Consider the following 24019-nt stretch of genomic DNA (forward strand, 5'->3'; position numbering starts at 1 on the left):
GTGGCAGTCACTGGGGAGGTGTTTGGTTGTGGTAAAGTCCCTCATACCAGCAACATCCTGATAAACCTTTTCTTTATCCTCTCCAAAGCATTCGCATCCTTCTGGTGGTGTGGTGACCAGAACTATATGCAATATTCCAAGTGTAGCCTAACTAAGGTTCATTAAGCTGCAACATAACTTGTCTATCTTTATGCTCAATGTCCCTTCCATGTCATAGGCCTTTTTTTTACTATCTTATCTACCTGCGCTTTCACTTTCAGTGATCTGTGGATCTACATATCCAGATCTCTCTACATATCAGTACTCTTAACGATTCTGCCACTCACTGAACAATGATAAGTATCACATATTAGACTACTCAATAAGATAAAAACTGATGGTGTTTGAGGTAATGTATTGACATGGATCAATGAGGGACTACCTACCAGAAAACAGAGTTAGGAGAATGTGAACATTTTCAGAATGGCAACCTGTAGCTAGTGCTGTGCCACTGCTATCAGTGCTGGGGCTTTAATTATTTGCAATATATGTTCATGACTTGAATGATGAAAGTAAATGCATTATAGCCAAGTTTGTGGATGACTCAAAATAGGTGGGAAAGCAAGTGGTGAGGATGACCCAAAGAGTCTGCAGATAGATAGAAACAGGTTAAGTGAGTGGACAGAAACTTGACAGATAGAATACAATGGGGAAATGTAGGTTGGGCAGGAAGAATAGAAGAGCTGAATATTATTTAAATGGAGAAAGACTACAGCAAACAAAGGGACAGCGGGATTTGAGAGTTCTCATCCATGAATCACAAAAAGGCTAGCATCCAAGTTCAGTGGGTAATAGGGAAGGCAAGTGCAATGTTAGCCTTAACTTCAAAAGGAATGAACTGTAAAAGTAGGAAGGTTTTGCTAAATCTATACAAATCACTAGTCAGACCACAATTGGAATACTGTCACTAGTTATTGAACAAAAGATTTCCTGATATTATGAGCAGTCCAGAAAAGATTCACTGGGCTGATACCAGCTTTAGAAGGACTATCTTTATGAGAAGGGGTTGAGTAGATTGGGCCTGTAGTCGTTGGAATATAGGAGAATGGCAGGCAATCTTATTAAAACAAACAATTAGTACATGACAGATTAGATGCAGAAAGACTGTTTCATCTTGTGAGGGAGTCTCAACCAGACAGCATAACCTCCGAATGAACGATTATACATTTAAGATGGCGATGAAAAGGAATTTTTTCTCTGAGCTGGTAGTGAATCTGTGGAGTTCTTTACTGCAGAGGGCCATTGAGGCTGTCATCAAGAATATACTGAGACAGATAATCTTTTAATCAGTAAGGGAATTGTAGGTTGTGAGGAAAGTGAAGTTGAGGATTATCAGTTCAGCTATGACCGCATTGAATGGTGGAACATTCTAGATGTGCTGAGTGGTCTACTTCTGTTTCTACATTTGAAAGTCTTATTGGAAGGATGAAGCTTCTAAGCAGGAATGAATCACCCATGTAAAAGGATGTCAATTGGTGGTGTGGCAGGAAGACCATTGCTAGATTAAAGTGGTCCTGGAAAAGCACAGCAGGTCTGGCAGCATCCGAGGAGTAGGAAAATCGACGTTTTGGGTAAAAGTCCTTCATCAGAAATAGAGGCTCTATTCCTGTGAAGGGCTTTTGCCCGAAGCGTCAATTTTCCTGTCCCTCAGATGCTGCCTGACCTGCTGTGCTTTTCCAGCACCACTTTAATCTAGGCTCTGGTTTCTTGTATCTGCAGTCCTTGTTTTTACCTAGGAAGACCATCGTTGCCTTCTGATGATGTGATAATGTTTATTTGCAGATTCCTCTGTAATCAGAGAGAAAAAAAAAATTAAGGCAACAGGTGCAAACATAAATTGTTGAGATCTGACTTGAATAAAAATGTTTCTCATTTAGGCCATAATGCATCATGAAGGCCACATGGATGATGGCTTAACTCTCTCACGTTCCCAGCATGAGGAATCAAGGACAGCCCGGGTTATCCGCAGCACAGTGTTTCTCTTCAACAGGTTTATTAGGTATGCTTTCTTTTGAGTATGAGTTGGTTCTTATAAACATGTACAGTAGTACCAGTGCAGATTTAAAGCAGCTTTCTAGAATCCCACAACTCCAGGTCATCTCATGGATCACCTGATGGCTTGAAGGGCTTTTACTGTGCTGTTTTTGACTCTATTAATTCTGTGATGCTATTATTCAGAATTAAACGATATCCCCTTAACCCCAAATCCACAGGTTAATTCACAGACAAAACAAGATAACACAACTTTGCAGAATTATTCAGGGTCAGAAAAAAATAGGCGAGAAAGGTACAAAGGTACTGTTGGTCAAATGTAAAAATTCATAAACTAGAATGCATTGATTTCTCCTAGTTCCTTTGATTCCTTTAATGAGATCAAATTGCTGACAGCTACAGAATGATGGAAGGTCTTCAGATCAGATTTCAGATTCAGTGGGCAATTGTTAGGAGACCTGAGATTTGAAACTTCATCAGGTTTTCAAAGTATTTCACTCAGAGAGAGAGCTTTAGGTTGGTTTTGCCTTAAGGCTTGTCTCTTGCTAACTGGGAGTCTCACGGAGAGAAAGAGAGAGTGAGAGAGAGAAAAGTTAAACCTTCTTTAACCCAGAAATGTCCAAATCAATCCATATTTCGGTTTTTCATAATCCATAAGTAAATATGTATTCCCAATAGTTTATTGTTTTTCTATAACAGATCTCTGTCCAGTGTTTGAAAGATATCAACTTATTCATCATGGTTCAATCCCTCTATCAAAACTGCAGGCAGCAAATTCATATTAATGCATTAACCATTTGTGTACTAATGTCGCCAACAGTAAATTCTAGGCTTCATTAATATGTTGCTTGATACCTCTTGGACTGATGTGCCATGATACTTGGATTACAGAATAAGACACTATGGCTTGTGGCTTTTGGTTGCATTTGTATGCAAAACTGCCTGTGATGCCTACAGTTTAGATTAGATTATTTACAGTGTGGAAACAGGCCCTTCGGCCCAACAAGTCCACACCGACCCGCCGAAGCGCAACCCACCCATACCCCTACATATACCCCTTACCTAACACTACGGGCAATTTAGCATGGCCAATTCACCTGACCCGCACATCTTTGGACTGTGGGAGGAAACCGGAGCACCCGGAGGAAACCCACGCAGACACGGGGAGAACGTGCAAACTCCACACAGTCAGTCGCCTGAGGCAGGAATTGAACCCAGGTCCCTGGCGCTGTGAGCTGGGCAAGCACTACATTTACTAAAGTTGCATTAAAATGTTCATGGGATAATTTTTGCATCATGTCTTCTCAACATCTGATCAACACCGCAGAGGCTCAACACAACAAAAATAGAAAATGGGTGGTTTACATATTCTAAATATATGCAGTAGTTGTGTTTTTTACAATTCATTTCAGAATGTCCTTGAGTTTTTTAAAGCTATCACATTCTTTTAAGCTTCACCTCAGATACTAATTTGTGAGTTACCATGGGAGCTAGGGTAGTTGAGCTCTCCCCACACATGCGCAATCAATATTCTATTCGGCATTCCTCTCCTTATGAACTTGGAGGTGGAAACCTTGAAGCAGAATGGAAGAGGTTGCTTGTACAAAGTTGACTGTAATGTCCAAAGTTACTTCTGTGAGTTCTTTCAAAGCTTTGTATACAATGGGGCCTTGCCAGAAAGCAGACAGGGGATAGCCAGCAGTAGTCCCAGTTGTAGTAAGAGACAGACTTGTCTGTCAGAGGACTGGCCGCTTAGACTTGTAAGGCAATTTGTACAGGATCAAAAAATGTGGCGCTGGAAAAGCACAGCAGGTTAGGCAGCATCTGAGGAGCAGGAGAGTCGACGTTTTGGGCATAAACCCTCCATCAGGGATTTGTACAGGATGTCACATATAATTAAATGTTTCAAATATCCAAACACAATACATTTACTTTGCGAAATAAATCATTAGGTCCATCAACCTGTAAATTCTTATCTCTCCAACTTCTTTAATCTACCTCATACCAACAAGCTGCCAGAACTCATTATAGTATCAATCATACCTGATTTTGATTAACTCTTACAATGTGTAATTCAAATATTCTCCATGCACTTTGTCTTCACATTTCCCCTGACTGAAGGTATAATCTGATATTTCTAATTACTTCCCCAGTGGGAATGCAGTGAAGACAGATCTCCAGAGGCTCCATCACGACATCTGTTGAGAATGCTAGTGTTGCAATGCATTTGTGTTTTATGAATTGAATGAGTGACTGACTAGAGGAAGGGAAGAAAATAAAAGCAGGGCTTTACTTTTATGTTGGGGATAGACTTTTAAATCCCTCACCTCAGTTATTTGCATGCCTCTAAATGCAAAATCTACTGGTCACTTTTCTAATGCTGTTAGTATTGTTGTCTCTTTCCTTTCTGCAGTTTCCGGTGCCAATTATTACTCAACTTTCCCCTCCCATTCGATAGGAAGTTGGTTCTCATGATGCTCTCACCAGCAGAATTTCTAGTCAAACCTCCTTTAGTATGACCTGCAGATATGTGACTTAGAGCCAGAAAATCATAACACAGAAGCAGACCATTTGGCTCATTGTATCCATACTGTCTCTGTGTGAGAGCAACTCTGCTAGTACCCTTCCCTGTTTTTTCCCCACAGCCCAACAAATTATTTTTCTTCAGATAATAATCCAATTCCCTTTTGAAGATCACAATTCAATCTCTGTCCATCACATTGAGGCAGTGCATTCCAGAACCCAACCCGTTCCTGCATAAAGATAGCTTCTTGATATGCTGTCTCTTTAAATTGTTGCCCTTTGTTTATTGAGCTTTGCACCAGTAGAAGGTTTTTCCTTTCTGTCTCTGTTCGGACAGACATGTCTGCCAAGTATCCTCTTAACCTTTCTTCTTGAGGGAGAACAGTTCCAATTTTGCCAAACCATCAGCATAACAGAAGTCTCTTATTTCTGGAATGATTCTTGTGAAACCTTCTGTAGTCTCTCCAGTGCCTTTGCATCCTTCCTAAAGTGTGGAGTCCAGAATTTGTTGCAGCATTCCAATTGAAGCTGTACAAGTGTTTTCCAAAGTTTCACTGTGATTTCCTTGCTTTTGTACTGTCTCAATTAATAAAGTTTAGAATCACACCTGCCTTATTAAACCCTTTTTCTTTCTGTCCGAGGTCAAATACACTGAAGGAAAAAGGAGCCCTGACAGGGTCCACATTGTACTGGTGAGGGTATCATAAGGATCACCTTTGTTTTCAAATGAAACAAGCACACGTGTCAGGCAGGAACCCTACCCTAACCCCAATCCTGCCCCTAACCCTAAGCCTAACCCTAACCTTAACCCAGCAAGTGCTCCACACATGTCCTCAAACTACTGTCACAAAATTTGGGGATTGTCAAAAGAATCATCAGGCTTTTATTTTCTAATTAGAATTTGCTACAGCTTCATTGAGTACTTTGGAAACTTCTGATTGACCAAAATTCTGCTTCATGAAAGAAGTGAATTTCTATCAATTTTTTATCAACTTGACAAATTGTTCTGGCAGCAAGTTCACATGATGAAAGTTTAAAACGATCATCATGATCATTGACATTAGGATTTATTTTTGTGGCTAATATTTAATATTTGGCTGTATTTTCAGGGGCCTTGATGCTCTCAATAAAAAAGGGAAGTCCACAGCTATCGATTTGCCCATTGAGTCAGTCAGCCTGAGCTTGCGGGATCTGATTGGTTACTTTCAGCCACCTGATGAACATCTGGAACATGAAGAGAGACAGAACAGATTGAGAGCATTGAAGAACAGACAAAATCTCTTCCAGGAAGAGGTAAGCAGCTGTCCTTTAGGGGCATTTGACTCTCATAATCAATCTTCGGATGATTTAATCTGAGGTTATGTTAATAAGTTAACTGCAAAAGAATCCAGTGTATAGTATACAGCTCATTTCCATTTGATTTGAAAACCTGTCAAATCGCTTTTCTGATAATAATACCAAAGTTTCACTGGCATAGAACAACCCATATAGAAAAAATGCTGAAAATTCAATATACAGTGATCTGCAAATTTATCTTCATACATTCACTTGCAGGGAATGATTAACCTAGTTCTTGAGTGCATTGACCATCTCAACGTGTATAGTAGTGCAGCCCATTTTACAGATGTAGCTGGGAAGGAAGCAGGAGAGTCGTGGAGAGCAATTCTAAATTCTCTGTATGAATTACTTGGTAAGGTGGATGTTTTTGATCTTTTATTTCCAATTGATATATTCATTTCAGTAGATTTACGTGTAACGTTTTTCACTTGATAATTTAAATCAATAGTTATAACAGCAATCCAATTCAAGGTGACCACTTTAGTCATTTTTAAAATTACGCTGAATCTTAGGGAACGTTGTGGAAATAGCTAGGGCTTTAACAGATATCTTGGTGGCATTCTTGAACACGGGGGAGGACCCAGAGGATTGGAGAATTGCTAATGTTGTCCCCTTGTTTAAGGAGGGTAGCAGGAATAGTCCAGGTAGTTATAGAACTGTGAGCCTGACGTCAGTGGTAGGGAAGCTACTGGAGAAGATACTAAGGGATAGGCTATACAGAGGAAGCTTGATTATCCGAATACCAATTATCCAAAAACCGGATTATCTGAAGGCGATCTCGAGGTCCCGATAGACTACATCAAAGACATATTTCCAATTCTGATCGCATCTTTTGTTTACAGTGATTAAACAGGCACCATCTCCAAATGACTGACCTCCCACCCTCTCTCTCTCTCTCTCCCCACACTTTCCCTGGAGCTCTACAGAGGGGTGTACCCTAAACAACGCCACCCCCCCACCCCCAAATAATCTGACCAACATTGTCCTGTACAGGGCAGAGGTGGAACCTGTCAAAAAGGTGTGTGTGTGTGTGTGTGTGTGTGTGGAGACTTACCCCACAAAGACAGCAGTAGCGGCAGTCTTATTGTTGGTGCCTAGTCCGGCAGCCCCAGAGAGGAGGTGGGGACACGGGTGGGCAGGGGAGGGGTAATTCTGTACAGGGATGAGGGGGCAGGGGGAGTGCTGAGCAGGGATGGGGGGGCAAGTGGGGGGGTGGTTTTGGGCAGTTGGAGGTGGGGGCGGGTGTTTGATGGGGGTGGGGCAGCGGCGGGGACGGGGGCTTGCACGCTGTGTGCTTCTGCAGTCTCCTGAACGAGGAGCGGACTTTAAAAACTCTGAGGCCCAGAGGAAAGGCATTTAATCATTTAACCAAATAATCGATTATCTGAATGAAATAGTATCCCTTAGTATCTGAACGAAATTCACCCATCTCGTTCGGATGATCGAGGTTCCTCTGTACACCCATTTGGAAGAGAATGGGCGTATTAGTGATAGGCAGCATGGCTTTGTGCAGGGAAGTTCATGTCTTACAAACCTATTAGAATTCTTCAAAGAGGTGACAAAATCGATTGATGAGGGAAAGGATGTAGATGTCGTATTAATGGACTTCAGTAAGGCGCTTGATAAAGTTCCCCATGGTAGGCTAATGGAGAAGGTGAAGTTGCATGGGTTCCAGGGTGTTCCAGCTGGATAGATAGAGAACTGGTTGTGCCACAGGAGACAGAGTAGTAGTGGAAGGAAGCTTCTCAAAATGGAGACCTGTGACCAGTGGTGTGCCACAGGGATTCATGCTGGGTCTACTGTTCCTTGTGATCTACAAAAATGATTTGGAGGAAGGTATAGGTTGCCTCATTTGCAAGTTTGCAGATGACACTAAGATTGGTGGAGTAGCAGATAGTGAAAGAAACTGATAGAGAATACAGCAGAATATAGCTGGATTGGAGAATTTGACAAAGAAATGGCAGATGGAGTTGAATCTGGACAAATGCGAGGTGATGCATTTTGGAAGATCTAATTCAAGAGCGAACTATACAGTAAATGGAAAATTCCTGGGGAACATTGATGTACAGAAAAATCTGTGTGTTCAGGTCCATTGTTCCCTGAAGGTGGCAACACAGGTCAGTAGAGTGTTCAAGAAGGCATACGACATGCTTTCGTCCATCACATGGGGTATTGTGTACAAGAGTTGACAGGTCATGTTACAGTTGTATAGGACTTTGGTTCGACCACATTTGGAATACTACATGCAGTCCTGGTCACCAAATTACTAAAAGGATGTGGATGCTTTGGAGATGGCACAGAGGAGGCTCAACAAGTTGTTGTACCCAAAGAGAGAAAATGCTGGAAAATCTCAGCAGGCCTGACAGCATCTGTAAGGAGAGAAAAACGCTGACATATCGAGTCTAACTGACCCTTTGTCCAAGCTCCTTTTTTTCACCAGGATATTGCCTGGTATGGAGGGTGCTAGCTATGAGGACAGAACAAAAACAAAGAAAATTATAGCATAGGAGCAGGGCCTTCGGTCCTCCAAGCCTGCACCGCTCCAGATCCTCTATCTAAACCTGTTGCCTGTTTTTTAAAGATCTGTATCCCTTTGCTCCCTGTCCATTCATGTATCTGTCTAGATACATCTTAAATTATGCTATTGTTTCCACCTCTAACCACCTTTGTTGGAAATGTGTTCCAGGCTTCTATCACTCTCTGTGTAAAGAACTTTCCACGCATATCTCCCCTAAACCTTTCCCCTCTCACTTTGAGCTCATGAGGTTGAGTAGATTAGGATTATTTTCATTGGAAAGAAAGAGGTTGAGGGGTGACCTGATTGAAGTTTACAAATTCATGAGAGGTGTAGACAGGGTGGATAGCAAGTAACTTTTTCCCAGAGTGGAGGACTCAATTGCTAGGGGTCACGAGTTCAAAGTGAGAGGGGAAAAGTTTAGGGGAGATACATGTGGAAAGTTCTTCATGCAGAGGGTGGTGGGTGTCTGAAATGTGTTGCCAGTGGAGGTGGTAGGGGCAGGAACGATAGAGTCATTTAAGATGTGTCTAGACAGATACATGAACGGGCAGGGAGCAGAGGTACACAGGCCCTTAGAAAATAGGTGACAGGTTTTGTTAGAGGATCTGGAATGGTACAGGTTTGGAGGGTCGAAGGGTCTGTTCCTGCGCTGTAGGTTTATTTGTTCTTTGTTCTTTCTTTGTTAAAGGAGGTTGTAAATTAGATTGAGCTGGTCAATAAGTAGGACCTTAATTTCGTGAAATATTTCCATATAGTGGATATTGATGGCCCTCTTCCAGCATGCATCATGGGCTTTGAGGTCCCATAAAACCCTCCTACAGTACTAGATTCACCATCCTATTGACTGGAATGAAGATGGGTGCAACCTTGGAAGGAGAATATGAAGTAACGTGTTGTGTGCTAATGAGTCTTTTGGAAATGTGATGGAGCTTGTCTTCTTTGCCAGTAATTATCTGTTTTATTTTGAGTATGCACATATACATACTGCTTATACATACATATATGTAAATAATGATTGCATTAGGTACTGCTGTAATTGTCTTCAGTCTGCATTTGAGAACAAAGCACTCCTCAAATTCCAAATCCATCTGCTTTCAATCAATACAGTACACAAAGCTGGTCTTTACAATGTTTCTGATGTGGAAGAGCCAAAACACAATTTTTGCCTTGTGACGTTTAACTGTCATTGCTAAAAGTGCACAAGCAACCAATTTATTAGCTAATTTGTTAGCAATGCTTGACAAAAAAGGTCGCATTAAAATAAATACTATCACATGGATTGCTGGTGTGCTGAAGAATTAAAAGGCAAAGAGATTCAGTAAATAGTCATTATTTAGATAAACCATTGCAAATAGCCTATGGATTCTGGTATATTCCTAACATGTTTGCTGCATGTAGAAAACAAATGTTAGCAACACAAATTGTTTGTCATGATTACAAAGCATCTTTATCTCATTGAAATAGACTTGCAAGCAAATGAATGTTGGCATCATGCATTGAGGACTTTTTCATAAATTATGAAGTTTGACCACTTTCTGATTAACCAAAACTGAATTATATTTTATTGGACCACATGTTGCACCAGGAGTGCAGACTGTTTCAGACACATTACATATCCTGTGCTTCAGAGTTTGTTTGTCATCGTGTTGTCTAACAAGATTATTATTTTTGTAAGTCACAATGATTATTGTTTGTGGGCAAACCAAATGGTTATTTGACAAAGCAGATCTTTATCTGACACACTCTATTACCTATTTTCCTTTTGTGGACTGGTCTCTGATATTCTGGTCTGAAGTGCCGTTGTATATGAATGAAAATTGTTAATGTTCCCATTGAGAGAAATGCTTTTTGAGGACATAAACATATATAAAGTTATGACCTAATCTTGTCCCATCTGTCTTCAGCTGCCCTGATCAGAGGCAATCGCAAAAACTGTGCCCAATTTTCTGGTTCCTTGGACTGGTTAATCAGCAGACTAGAAAGATTAGAAGCTTCTTCTGGTATGTATGAACTCTTGCAATTTTTATTTTATTTGTTCACGAAATTTGACTCTCACTGGCTAGGTCAGCATTTATTGTCCATCACTAATTTCCCTTGAGAAGGTGGAGGTGAATTTCAGCCCATGGCAGGGTTGGAACACCCAGAGTGCCGTGAGGAAGCAAGTTTCAGGATTTTGAATCTACAACTGTGAAGGAGTGACAATATGGTCCAAGTTAGACTAGTGTATGGTTTGGAGAGGAATCTGTGAGTGGAGATGTTCCCATGTATCGGCTGCCTTTGTTCATGCAGATGATAGACATTGTTGATTTGGAACTTACAATTGAAGGAACATGGATGAGGTGATGCAATGTCTCTTGTAGATTGTATGCACAGCTGTTCCTGTGCAATTATCAAGAAGGGATTGAATGTTAAAGGTGGTGGATGAGGTGCCATTCAAGAAGATTGTTTTGACCAGGATGCTGCTGTACTTATTGAGTGTTGTTGGAGCTACTCTCTTCATGTAGAGTTTAGCCCTGCTGATATTACAGAGGAACCTCGATTATCCAAAAGACACAAGTGGGGGCTATTTTGTTTGATTAATTGAATTCTGGATTATTGGGTACCGGATAACATGGTTTCACCAAGCATCAGGACCTTATGATTTTGCTGGATAATCCGATGTTTGGATAACAGATGCTGGATAATCAAGGTTCCTCAGCACACAGCGGGTGTGTAGGGGAATTTAACCCTATAAATGTTACACAGTGTCTGTGTCGGGGAGTTTAACCCTGGATATATTGTAATGTGTTTCTAGGAGAATTTGTATTATTGTTTAATATATGTTGTATATTATTCTATCATACACCTGACTTGTGCTTTGTAGTTAATGGCAATGTTTTGGTGAATCAGGTGTTGAGTTATTCACCACAGAATTCCTTGCTTCTGATCTGTTGCTGATGCTATGGTGTTTATATAGATGGATCAGCTTAGTTTCTGGTCACTGATAAGCCCCAGGATGTTGATAGCACGTCAAGGGGAGATCAGTGTATTCTCTTTTGTTGGATATGGTTATTGCCACTTGTGTCGCGTAAATATTTCTTGCTACTTATCAGCCCAAGCATTCATGTTGTCTAGGCTTTGCTGGACAAATTACAAAAATGCACCATAAGCTTTTACTGGAAAGTATCATTCAAAGATGTGCCAGCATGCCTGTTGAATTTGCATAATTTCATTGCTGGATTTTGTTTAGCAATTATGTTTTGATTTATCTTTGATAAATTAACATTGGTCCATTGCTAAAAGGTACAGAGAGTGATTTTGACTGGTGAGCTGACTGTTTCTGACCTGAGAGCCAGGCCATCAGGAGAGGATTATTGGAAGAGTAGAGGATCCCTGGTTTCTCCATTGATACACAAGGCCTGGTTGGTGCAATTTTCAAGTGGGGCCTTAAAAGGGAGTGGAACATACTTGTATGTTTTTGGTAGGCATCTGCTTAAATATAGAGAATATATGTTGTTTATGGCATTAATTTGTCACTTTCAATGCACAACTATGCAGAGCATGCACAGAGCACTTCCACCCATTCATAATAAATGGTCAATGACCCAATCACTGATCTTAAAGGAACTTTTGGTGTCCATTCAAGAAATGCCCCAAAACCTTCATGCAGTCAGCAATGGAGTACTCCAATGGCAGACACAACTCCCCGATGATGTTCAAATGTGGCCAAACCAGAAACTTGTTCAGGCCACTCAATGCCAATTTCAGATGAATGGCGAGGCTGTTGTGCTGATTTACGGGAACATTTGGACCAAAGTCAAGAATTGGCCGAATTGGCTTTTCAATAGATAAATTGTCTGCGTTACTCTGAATATGATTATACTGAAAGCTAAGGAAAGAATGTAGACCAACACATTGCTATGGGAATCATGGTGGCTGTGTCCTTTAATCATAGGAGGAGGCTGTGCATCATTCTCCACCTATCAGGAAAACTTTAGTCATTCAGTCTGAAGCGGCATTTGGGGGAATCCCTTATGCATTTCATTGTGCATTTGCAATTGGGAGGGGAATGGAAGGAACACATTTCACTATTTAGAATCATAGAGTCATAGAGATGTACAGCATGGAAACACATCCTTCAATCCAACCTGTCCATGCCGACCAGATATCCCAACCCAATCTAGCCCCACCCGCCAGCGTCTGGCCCATAAACCTCCAAACCTTTCCTATTTATATACCCATCCAAATGCCTCTTAAATGTTGTAATTGTACGAGCGTCCACCACTTCCTCTGGCAGTTCATTCCATACACGTACCACCCTCTGTGTGAAAAAGCTGCCTCTTAGGTCTCTTTCATAGCTTTCCTCTCTCACCCTAAACCTATAGCCTTTGGACTCCCTGACCCCAGGGAAAAGACTTTGCCTATTTACCCTATCCATGCCCCTCATAATTTTGTAAACCTTTATAAGGTCATCCCTCAGCCTCCGACGCTCCAGGGAAAACAGCCCCAGCCTGTTCAGCCTCTTCCTACAGCTCAAATCCTCCAACCCTGGCAACATCCTTGTAAATCTTTCTGAACCCTTTCAAGTTTCACAACATCTTTCCGATAGGAAGGAGACCAGAATTGCATGCAATATTCCAACAGTGGCCTCGCCAATGTCCTGTACAGCCGCAACATGACCTCCCAACCCCTGTACTCAATACTCTGACCAATGAAAGAAAGCATACCAAACGCCTTCTTCACTATCCTATCTACCTGTGACTCCACTTTCAAGGAGCTATCAACCTGCACTCCCAGGTCTCTTTGTTCAGCAACACTCCCTAGGACCTTACCATTAAGTGTATAAGTCCTGTTAAGATTTGCTTTCCCAAAATGCAGCATCTTGTATTTATCTGAATTAAACTCCATCCGCCACTTCTCAGCCCATTGGCCCACCTGGTCAAGATCCTGTTGTAATCTGAGGTAACCCTCTTCACTGTTCATTGCACCTCCAATTTTAGTGTCATCTGCAAACTTACTAACTGTACCTCTTATGCTCGCATCCAAATCATTTATGTAAATGACAAAAAGTAGAGGGCCCAGCACCGATCCTTGAGACACTCCACTGGTCACAGGCTTCCAGTCTGAAAAACAACCCTCTACCTCCACCTTCTGCTTAGTAATAATCTCACTCTATCAATTTATGTGACCTCTCCCAAACAGCCTTGCACCCTCTTTCTATCCATCAGTTTAGAACTCCCAAATGTAACCATCCAACTTTTTTTTAAAGAAGTTTTCACTACTCCACATTACCTCCTGAATCCCAGGTCTACATTTTAGTTCTGCCAGCCATCATGATGCACTGTCCCCACCATTGAACCCTCCCTTTATGAATATTGCCATGACTATTTTGTGGTGTTCTTCAGTGAGTACAGAAAATAATTTATTTAGTATACATGCCATTACATTGTTTGAGGAAACAGATTAGGCCGCATTACTAGCATATATATATAAAACTCCTTTGACCTTTAGAAATGCTGCCTCAGTACAAAATTGTGCCTGTTACTGTTGGTGGTTTATGGGTGAATTTACTTGTTAGAGCAAATCGGGTTTCACTTCTTAAATGCAGCTGTTTGCTTCATTTTTTTTTGTTTTTGCTAAAGGTAATCTATAATTAATTAAATGCATAAAGCCTAATGATTGATCTTGACACTCTCAGGCAGTGTCTTAGTTCTGGTGAATTTTCTAGACTTGACTATTCCAGTTCCTTTACTTTCACTCTTTTGAAAACAGCAGCTCCTGTAAGATTGTGCTCCATGAATATTATCTACTGCTACATGGAACTACGAATCATCACTCTTAGCTAATGGCACTATGCCTCTGATTTAAAATTCTCATCCTCATATTTAAATCTCTCCCTGGGTTTGTACCCCTCTATCTCCCTCATCAGTTATAAGCTATCAAATTGTTATTTTTTTGACTCAAGCCTCACATGCTTTAGCTCCTTCTCCCTTTTCTGCCTTACATTTCATCTTTCTCTTGTATTTTCAGCCCTAATGCACTGGATTCCCTTCTGAAAACACTTCTGCTGCTCTCCTTCCTTTAAGTACTTCCGTACACACCACTTCTTTAACCAAACTTTTGATCACTTTTTCCCAGATCTCCTTTTCACAGCATTTGGTGGATATCTTCAATCCTATGTGAAATGTTTTCGGCTATTTTTCTGGTTTGGAATAGCTCGATAAATGCAAGTTGTCGTTCAACATTTCTGCTCATGTAATTAATCTAGGAGTTTTGCTTAAGGGTTTATAGTTCAGGAGAATATGGATTTTCAGAAGGGAGAACAAGATTTATATTAAACAAACCTTGGGAACGACACAAGATTGTGTGACTTCAAGGCTTGTCAAGGTCAACTATAATTACTTCCTATTGGAGTTATCCCCATTGCTTCTGCCTCTGTGGATGGTGCTGTCAGGTGACCGCATTAGATGTGCTGGTAATTGTAAACAAAGTTTTACTGACATGACAGATTAAAAAAAAGTCGGTTTTGTGCTTGGAATGAGGAAGACTCCAGTGGTTGCTTATGCACCATTTTACTGGAGCAAGCTGAGTGGTGTCACTCTATTAGGGAGCTTTTTGGCACACTGTGCTCTGCAAACAGTCCTTTAGAATTCCACGGCATTTTCACTGACATTAGCTGGTGGGGCGAGTGTGCTTTTCTTCAATATATTGAGGAGAAATGGAACACATCTTTTATGATTTGCTTGCAATGACTTTCTGACTTTCCTTTGATTTTGTGTGCATATTTAAAGGAGGTAACATGTAATACAAGAGTATTGTACAATGGATCTGGCCATTTAACTGTTTTACCACTGTGCTGTTGGGATGAGCACTGTTTTGTAAATTGCCCAGTCCCAGTGCATATAACATGAATAACCCATTGAGAAGATTCCTCATGACTTTTTACAGTGATTTATGTTTAGTAGCAATTGAACTCCTTTCACATAGTATCCTTGGGAGAGCTGATATTCATCATGCCGGTATGAACTCAAATTCAAGTGAAATGATACTGTTCTAACCCATTGCACTATTCTGCCCCTTTGTTAAAGACAATTTCTTTATATCATCATTTCTTTGCTGACAACTATTTCTTTAGGGTTTAGAATGCATTACTTTGAAATTCATTGCCTATAAGATTTGAAGAGAACAAATCTAAGGGCTTGACCTTGGTCATTCATTTGGAGAAAAGGTGGGGAACCTCTGATACTGTGGAGCTTCAGTTCAGTATGAAAATGTCTGTGATACGGGTTTCTATAGGACCCTGTTGTTTTGCAATTTGCTTGGCTGTTGTCCAAGCCTAATGGAGAGTTATGTCCAACTGAACCTGGAAGCATGCTCTGGTGGAATTTGCAGCATACAAAACTAGAAACAGCCTCCAAACTTCTGTCAGACCTGTGTATGTCATTGTTCTGAAAATATATGTTGGGCAGGTTGAATACATGATGAGGAGTTAAGGGCTGATAACCAAACTACCTTGTATCAAATCGCATTCGGGTTTCTATGATAACACAGATTGGGAAAGGATTGATCTCATTGCACTCCAAATGTCTGATTATTATCAACAAATACTTGTGCACAGAATTAGATGGAGTGAGGTCAACCATGAGGAATTACTGTATGACTTTAGTGTCCACTTTAATAAATGTAAGCAGAAAGACTAAACAATCAAGATTTGGATGGATGACAATAAACTGTTCTTCAAAACATCCAAGCACAGGTAATTCTTTATGGAATGTACCCTCAACGGAAACAACTGAGATTGCACCAATGAGCTACTCTTCAAAAGATCCAAGAATGTTCCTGAAAAGTACCTATAAAACATTGAATATATAAATAAGGAGGATTTTTCAGAATTAGTTTGAGAGCTCAGGTACAGAAATGCAGAGCTTCTCCTTTGTATTGTGCATATTGATCACTTTTGTTGTATGTGAATAAAGTCTGTTCCATGTAATAAATATTTCCAATAAGAAATATTTGGAGTGATATAGGCCAAGTGCAGGCATGTAGGACTAGTTTAGTTTGGGATTATGTTTGGCGTGGACTGCTCGGACTGAAGGGTCTGTTTCCGTGTTGTATGATTCTGTGACTCTATACTTCATTATAAAGAGTTTTATGTTTATTAAGTATGTAAGTTAGCTCACTGAGCTTGAAGGTTTGTTTTCAGACATTTTGTCACCACATTAGGTAACATCATCATTGACTGTCACTGATGCTGTTACCTCGTATGGTGACGAAATATCTGAAAACAAACCTTCAAGCTAATTTACATACTTATCATCAACCTGAGCTACAAATCTTCTCAAAATTGCTAAGTTTTATGTTTATCTGAAGAACATCTTTTGAATGATAGAAGGCAGTAGATTGACAGGCAATTGCTACAAGAGTAGTTGCACAGGCCACTCTTAAATTAAACCTTCCACATACCGTATTCTTTCTGGTCACTCCTATAACTAAAGTTTTGACTAGGCAAATTGTAGGAAACATAGTGGTTGCCAGGTTTCCATTGTCATGTGATTTATATGTTGCCAGGTAGTTTTATACAACTGGTTCAGGGTGTCCCAAAGCGGGAGTTATTGCCTTGCTTCATTTCCAGCCCCTCTGCTTCCCCGAGGATCTTCTGAAAGCTGGAGTGGCTGAGAAACCTACAATATTAAATATATGTCATTCTTTCCGATTGACATTATGACTTAATGTTCACTGACCCATATTGGCTTCTGGTTGAGCAGCACCTTGATTTTAAAAATCCCATCTTTTTTCTCAGATGACTCCATGGCCTCACCCTGCCATACTACTTCATCATATGCCATTTCCTGCAACCCCCTCACACACCCCCCCCCCCCAGCCAATCAACCGCATTTCTCAAATTCTGGTATCCTTGTTTTAGCTGCTCTGCCTATGTTGGGCTTGCCTGCAGGTTCAGATGTCCTAAGCTCTGGAATTTCTTCCCTGAACCCTTCTATTTCTCTATCCTCATTTAGGGCACTTTAGTCCCTTGTTCAAGCTTGGGCATCAGTCCAAAATTTCCTTATATGGCTCCACAGCCAATTTTTGCTTGAACTTGCTTCTGTGAAACACTTTGGGAGTTTGAATAAATACAGGGAGAACTAGCCATTTGGATACAAAATTGGCTTGAAGGTAGGAGACATAGGATGGTGGTGGAGAGTTGCTTTTTTGACTGAAGGCCCATGCCCAATGGTGTGTCACAATTATCAGTTCTGCTTTTTGTCATTTATTTAAATGATTTTGAAGGTTTGTTTAATAAGATTGCAGATGACACCAATATCTATTGACTCCATCTACACTTCTCACAGCCTCAGAAAGGCAGCTAACATAATCAAAGATGCCTCCCACCCTGGTTATATTCTCTTCCAACCTCTTCTGTCAGTGAAAGAAATGCAAAAGTTTAAACACAAGGACCAACAGATTCAAGAACAGCTCTTTCTCCACTGTTATTAGACTCCTGTTTCGACCTCTCAAATTTCAAATTCAATGTTGACCTAGCTCTTTCTGACTATCACCGCAGCCACAATATTTCATTCTTTGCTCTGTTCTGTTACTCTAATGCACTTCGTATGACATGATCTACCAGTATTGCAAGCAAAACAAAACTTTTCACTATACCTACATACATGTGACAATAATAAATCAAATAAATAAAATCAAAAAATTGGTAGTTAAGTGGACAGTGAAGAAAGTTACCTCAGAGTACAATGGAACCTTGATCAGATGGCCAAGTGGGCTGAGGAGTGGCAGATGGCATTTATTTTAGATAAATGTGAGGTGTTGCACTTTGGTAAGACAAATCAAAGCAGGACTTATACACTTAATGGTAAGGTCCTGGGAAGTTTTGCCAAACAACGAGACCTTGGGATGCAGGTTCATATTTCCTTGAAAGCAGAGTTGCAGGCAGACAGGGTAGTGAGGAAAGTGTTTGGTATGCTTGCCTTTATTGGTCAGTGCATTGAGTGTAGGTGTTGGGAGGTCATGTTGTGGCTGTACGGGTCATTGGTTAGGCCACTTTTGGAATACTGCGTTCAATTCTGGTCTGCCTGCTATAGGAGGGATGTTGTGAAACTTGAAAGTGTTCAGAAAAGATCTACAAGGATGCTACCAGGTTGGAGGGTTTGAGCTATAGGGAGAGGCTAAATAGACTGGGGAGTGATCTTACAGATGTTTATAAGACCACAAAGGGCATGGATAGGGTGAATAGCCAAAGTCTTGGGGGAGTCCAAAGCTAGTTTAAGGTGAGAGGGAAAGATTTAGAAGAAAGCTAATGGACAACGTTTTCACGCTGGGAATGGTGCATGAGTTGACCGAGGAAGTGGTGGAGGCCAGTACAATTACAACATTTCAAAGACGTCCGGATGTGTATGTGAATAGGAAATGTTTAGAGGATTACAGGCCACATGCTAGCAAATGGAATTAGATTAATTTAGGATATCTGGTCTGCATGGACAAGTTGGACCAAAGGATATTTTTCTGTGGTATACATCTCTATGACTGTATGACTGTAAATACTAGAGATTATACTGAGTGACATGTTATTCTTGCTGATGTCTTGTTCTTGACTGTTTAGTACTTGCAACTTCTTTATTTCCCAAAGTGTGGGAATAATTAGGACATGTACATAACATGTTATGTCGTGATCTGTGGGAGCAGTGGTGGTAAAGGACAAAGTAGTTAAAGATTAACATAATTAAAAAGCACCTTTCCATTTCAAACTGCATGGTGATTATTTTTCTTTCCAAGTTGAAAGACTAGTTTTACATTTGGAATAAAAAAATGGGGAAAGATACTATGTTAAACCAAAGACTGTGGAAGGATATGTTGCTGACTTTAAAAATGCAGTGGGAAGGCTGTTGGACACCTCAGCTCCATGGCTGCGTGTTCAGAGGAGTTTTGCCCAATGACAGACCTTTGGTGTTTCAACCAGGATTAATTGTGTGAATTCAGGGTACTCAGCATAGAAACTTCATGACTGTTTTGTCTGTGAGTTGTTACAGCTCTCTGTCAGGTCAATACAGCCGAAACATCCAGGTTGTGAAAGAGAAAGCATTTATTTCTCTTTCCATCTTTCCCTATATGCGTAGAGAAGTAAAACAAAATTCCATGCAGCTTTTTCTCTTTCTCTCTAAAAATTGCTGTCTCAAAAGGAAAGGGAGGAAAACCATTTTGAAAGATACTGCAAAGATGAATCTTCAGCCAGTGAATGAAAGATTATGAGTTGTGATATCCACAACCTAGTGTCCTTATCAAAGAGGTAAAACAAATTGGAAGAAAACAAATGAATAGAATCCTTACATTATGGAAACAGGCCATTTGGCCCATTGACTCCATACTGATCCTACAAAGCGCATCCCACCCAATCCTTGTAATCTTGCAATTCTCATGGCTTATCCATCTAGTCTACTCATCCCTGTACACTCTAGGCAATTTAGCATGGCCAATCCACCTAACCACATCTTTCAACTGTGGGAGGAAAGCGGAGCACCTGAGGAAAAGCCACATAGACACAGGGAGATCATGCTAACTCTACACAGACAGTCACTCAAGGGTGGGATCAAACCCAGGTCTCTGGCACTTGAGGCAGGAGTGCTAACCACTGAATCATTGTACCGCAACCCCCTCCCCAGGCCTGTAACCTGGACTGCTGTCAGATCTATATTTCACTGACATTTTTGTTCCTTCCCCACCCATAATATTTGTGTCTGGTTTCTTTGTGTGTCTGTTTGTATGGAAATGTTTAAAAGGGATAGAATCTAACTTATAGAGCATATGTTATCAATTCATGTTTCTTTCTTGTTATTGATTAAACCTGTCTGATTGCAATAAATAATTATTTTTTCGTAATGATAAAATCCTGATGCACTTATTCTTACAACCTGAATTCAAAAATTAGGTGAAATTAGTCAGTTTAATCAGATTTTCACATTTGCAATGTCTCTAGGAAGAATGGCACTTGATTTCCAGGCACTGGCCTAGTGAGTCATGGCAAAGTTATTTCAATTTTATGGCACAAGCCCATTTCTTTCATCAGATATGATGCTAAACAAGTCAGTTAACATGAAGCAAAATTGGTATTTCTGAAGTTGTCAAATTGATTAAGATAGTCAAGTGAATAGTGGAAAATCATGCAGCAGATATCAGGCTTGACTTATGTATTGTTCTTGCTGTAGGCTGACAATGGTCAGTTGTAATGAGTCTGTGTAAGTGTATACCATTTAGGTCAGGAGTAACATACTTTAAATGGGAATGAAATTGTTGTTTATCAAAGTTGCAGTTTAGGGCAAATTGAAGAGGTTTCCAGCAAATAATGCTCGATTGATTAGCATTATTAATCTTGAAAATCATTCAAGCAATTAGATATAAACTGATTTAGCTTTTTATAACTAATGGGATTTACACATGCAATAATAAAGCTGTCATCAGGAATTGAGGTTTTTAATGAGGATTCCATGTGTGCATGAAACATTTTTTCCTCCTCTTTTTTACACATTATTATTCTCTGTGGTTGGCTAATGCTTAATGCTTTCCAAGCACGTTACACTAAAGCAATTTGATTCCCTGTAGTGTAGGACATTTTTTTCTTGAGTATGTCTATGTACCTTTTGATGAAGAGAGATCTTATTGAAAATGCTGTCATTTTCCTTGGGAAAAAAAAACTATGCAATGAACAATAATCTAAGAACAAAAACATAATATAAATATTTGATCCTTAAGGTCCTAATCTTTGTTCCATAGACATATTCCTCCTTTCGCTTTGGTTGGTTTTTCTTGTGGTTGACTTAAATGTTTGAATTACATTAAAGCGTATGTCAGGAATTGAATTCAATAATTCTCATGGACATACTTTATTTTATATTTTAATGGCAATACCATCAAGTTCATCTGTTCCCTGCAATAAAACGCATTGTGCTAACCTTAGCACAAAATGTCTCAAAGGAAAGCAAACATTAGTCATTTTTTGTGTTTTCTTTTGTGTTTAAATTATGTGGCAGAACCAACAAGCTGTTAGCTTTACTGGCACGGGACCAGAAATGAGGAACATCAGTAATACTGAGAACCTGAATAAGCTGGGGCTACTCAGCCTAGGGCAAAGGCTAAAAGGGAATTTGATTTGTCCAATATTGTGCGGTTTTTATAGAGCAAGTGAAGTAAAACTGTTTGTGTCAGCAAAAAAATTGTTAACTAGAGACTACAGATTTAAGGTGATTGGCAAAAGAACCAGAAGCAGGGTGAGGAATACTTTTTTTTGCATAGCAAATTGTGATCTGGAATACACTGCCTGAAAGGTGGTGAAAGCAGATTCAATAATGATATTTGAAAGGGGATTAGATAAATGCTAGAAAGAGTGAAACAAAAAGCTGCAGAGTCACGATTGAAGAGTAGGGGGAGTGTTGTTGGGAAAAGTGGGGAATGGTGGCAGGGTGAGAGACAAGTTGGATGGCTCTGCTAAAGAGTGATACTGAGCCAAATAGTTTCATTCTGTGTTAACAGGATTGGTTCAGTTCCCTGCCAATAAAGTACTCATCTCAGATAAATCATGAAGGCAGGCTCCAACGTTAGATGGCTGCTTCCCAATGCAGACAAAAGATATCGAGAGAAAAATCACTGTATATCATTCTAGTACAGTTGCACTGATGGGAGGATGACTGGTTCTTTCTGTTCTTTTGGCAGATAATTGCATGTGATAGAGAGAGGGAAATAATAACAGTCTTAACAAAATATAGTAAAATGAAGCATTCATTGAACTAGCTGATTTTAATTTTTACCAACAGGAATCCTTGAAGTTTTACACTGTGTACTTGTGGAAAGTCCTGAAGCTTTGAACATTATCAAGGAAGGGCACATTAAGTCTATAATTTCCTTGCTAGATAAACATGGAAGGAATCATAAGGTATGTTTTCATTTATTTTTGTATTGCTAATTATTTTACTCTGTGAAAAGGCACATTGATAAATTTTTAAGACCATATGCGGTGAAGGTTTATTGTGAAATTATAATTATGTTTATGAAACATAGTTATTTAATATTTTGTTATGAATAATGGCAGAGAAAATCATCTTACATGAATTTTGCTGTTTTAAAATGTGGAATTCCAAGTAAAGTCTAATAGTGGAATATTTTCACGTATTTTAAATGATGGAATGATTTATAACATTGCGTTAGGATATTTACTGGCATGTTAGCTTGTCTATTATTAGAAGATTGTTACATTTCTTTTAACTTTAACTTATTAAAGAAGATTGGAATATTATTTCCCCCATAAGCCCTTCAAAACCATGAACTTCCTGCACCTGTTTTAGTCTCTCTGGTATGCGATCCTGTACTAGCTACCAGGAGGCTGCTGAGAACATGCTTTCATTCATTTCCGGATGATGGCATTGCTGGCTACAACAGCTTTCATTAACTAATTCCCTGGAGAAAGTGGTGATGAGCTCCCTTCTTGAACTGCTGTGGTCCTTTGGATTTAAGGATATCCACAATGCCTTTGGGAAGGAAGTTCCAGGATTTTGACACAGCTACTGTGAAAGAGCAACAGTATTGTTCCAAATCAGGACAATGGTGGTGTTCCCTTGTATCTTCTGTCCTTTTCTATTAGGCAGATTGCGGATTTGAAAGGTGATGTCAGTGGGCCTTCGTGATTTCCTACAATGCATCTTGTAGGTAGTACACACTGTTCCCCCTTTTGTGAGTGATGAAGAGACTAACTATTGAAGGTGATGGATAAAAGAGTTACTTTACCTGGATGGTGTCAGCTTCTTGAGTGTTTTTGAGAATTGGAGAATATTCCATCACACTTCCGACCTATGCCATTACCATGTCAACTCTTCTCCCTTCCATACCCTAAATGCCTGACACCTGCTTCAGGTCTTCCAAAGGGACATGATTAAAATGAATTGAAGGGCGAGTCAACCTCCTTACTCATTACATCATTACAGGTCAGGTATCATATTGTTATTGTATTATAATTTTTGATAAAATTCCCAACTCTTATGAAATGGCACAGAAAAATAAGGTAGGCTAATCAAGTACATCTTGCACAATGTTGATAGCATGCAATTTTTATTTCTACATTTTATGCTTTGACATAAATATAATAAAACCATCAATAATCAATTCAGTTGCATGCAGAACTAATGGTTTTGTTACTGTACTTTGTATTAAATCTGTGATTTTATGCCCCAAGAGGGAATAATCTCAGAGTAAGGGGTCACCTAATTAGAAAAGAGATAAGGGTGAATTTCTTCTGTCAGAGGATAGTGAGCCTGAGGCATTGTTTACCACAAAGAACTATCAAGTCTGGGTCATTTAGTATATACAAGGTAGAAATGGACAGATTTTTAATCAGTTAGGGAATAAAAGGTTATGGGGGAAAGACAAGAAAGTGGAGTTGAGGATTATCAGATCAGTCATGGCCTCATTGTGTGGTGGAGTCAACCCGATGAACTGAATGGCCTACTTATGCTCCCATACTGTACCATCTTATAGTCTAATGGAGTTGATCCTAATTCAGGCCCTACATATGAGGTTGCTGAGGTACTTATTTGATTGGGCTGGGATGCCATTGGCTTCCTGATTGCTTTAACT

At 39.9% G+C, this 24019-nt stretch overlaps 1 protein-coding gene across 1 annotated transcript in view; it reads left to right on the forward strand.

Moving 5' to 3' along the window:
- The window catches only part of ryr2a (ryanodine receptor 2a (cardiac)), a 551531-nt gene that overhangs the window by 124055 nt on the left and 403457 nt on the right, over positions 1 to 24019 (forward strand). The window contains exons 13-17 of the mRNA XM_060830792.1: positions 1917 to 2038; positions 5664 to 5847; positions 6109 to 6244; positions 10315 to 10410; positions 22207 to 22325. Of these exons, the coding sequence (XP_060686775.1) occupies positions 1917 to 2038; positions 5664 to 5847; positions 6109 to 6244; positions 10315 to 10410; positions 22207 to 22325 (657 nt within the window). The remainder of the gene's footprint in view (positions 1 to 1916; positions 2039 to 5663; positions 5848 to 6108; positions 6245 to 10314; positions 10411 to 22206; positions 22326 to 24019) is intronic.

This window comes from Hemiscyllium ocellatum, chromosome 10, assembly GCF_020745735.1.
Source record: "Hemiscyllium ocellatum isolate sHemOce1 chromosome 10, sHemOce1.pat.X.cur, whole genome shotgun sequence".
Classification (NCBI taxonomy): Eukaryota; Metazoa; Chordata; class Chondrichthyes; order Orectolobiformes; family Hemiscylliidae; genus Hemiscyllium; species Hemiscyllium ocellatum.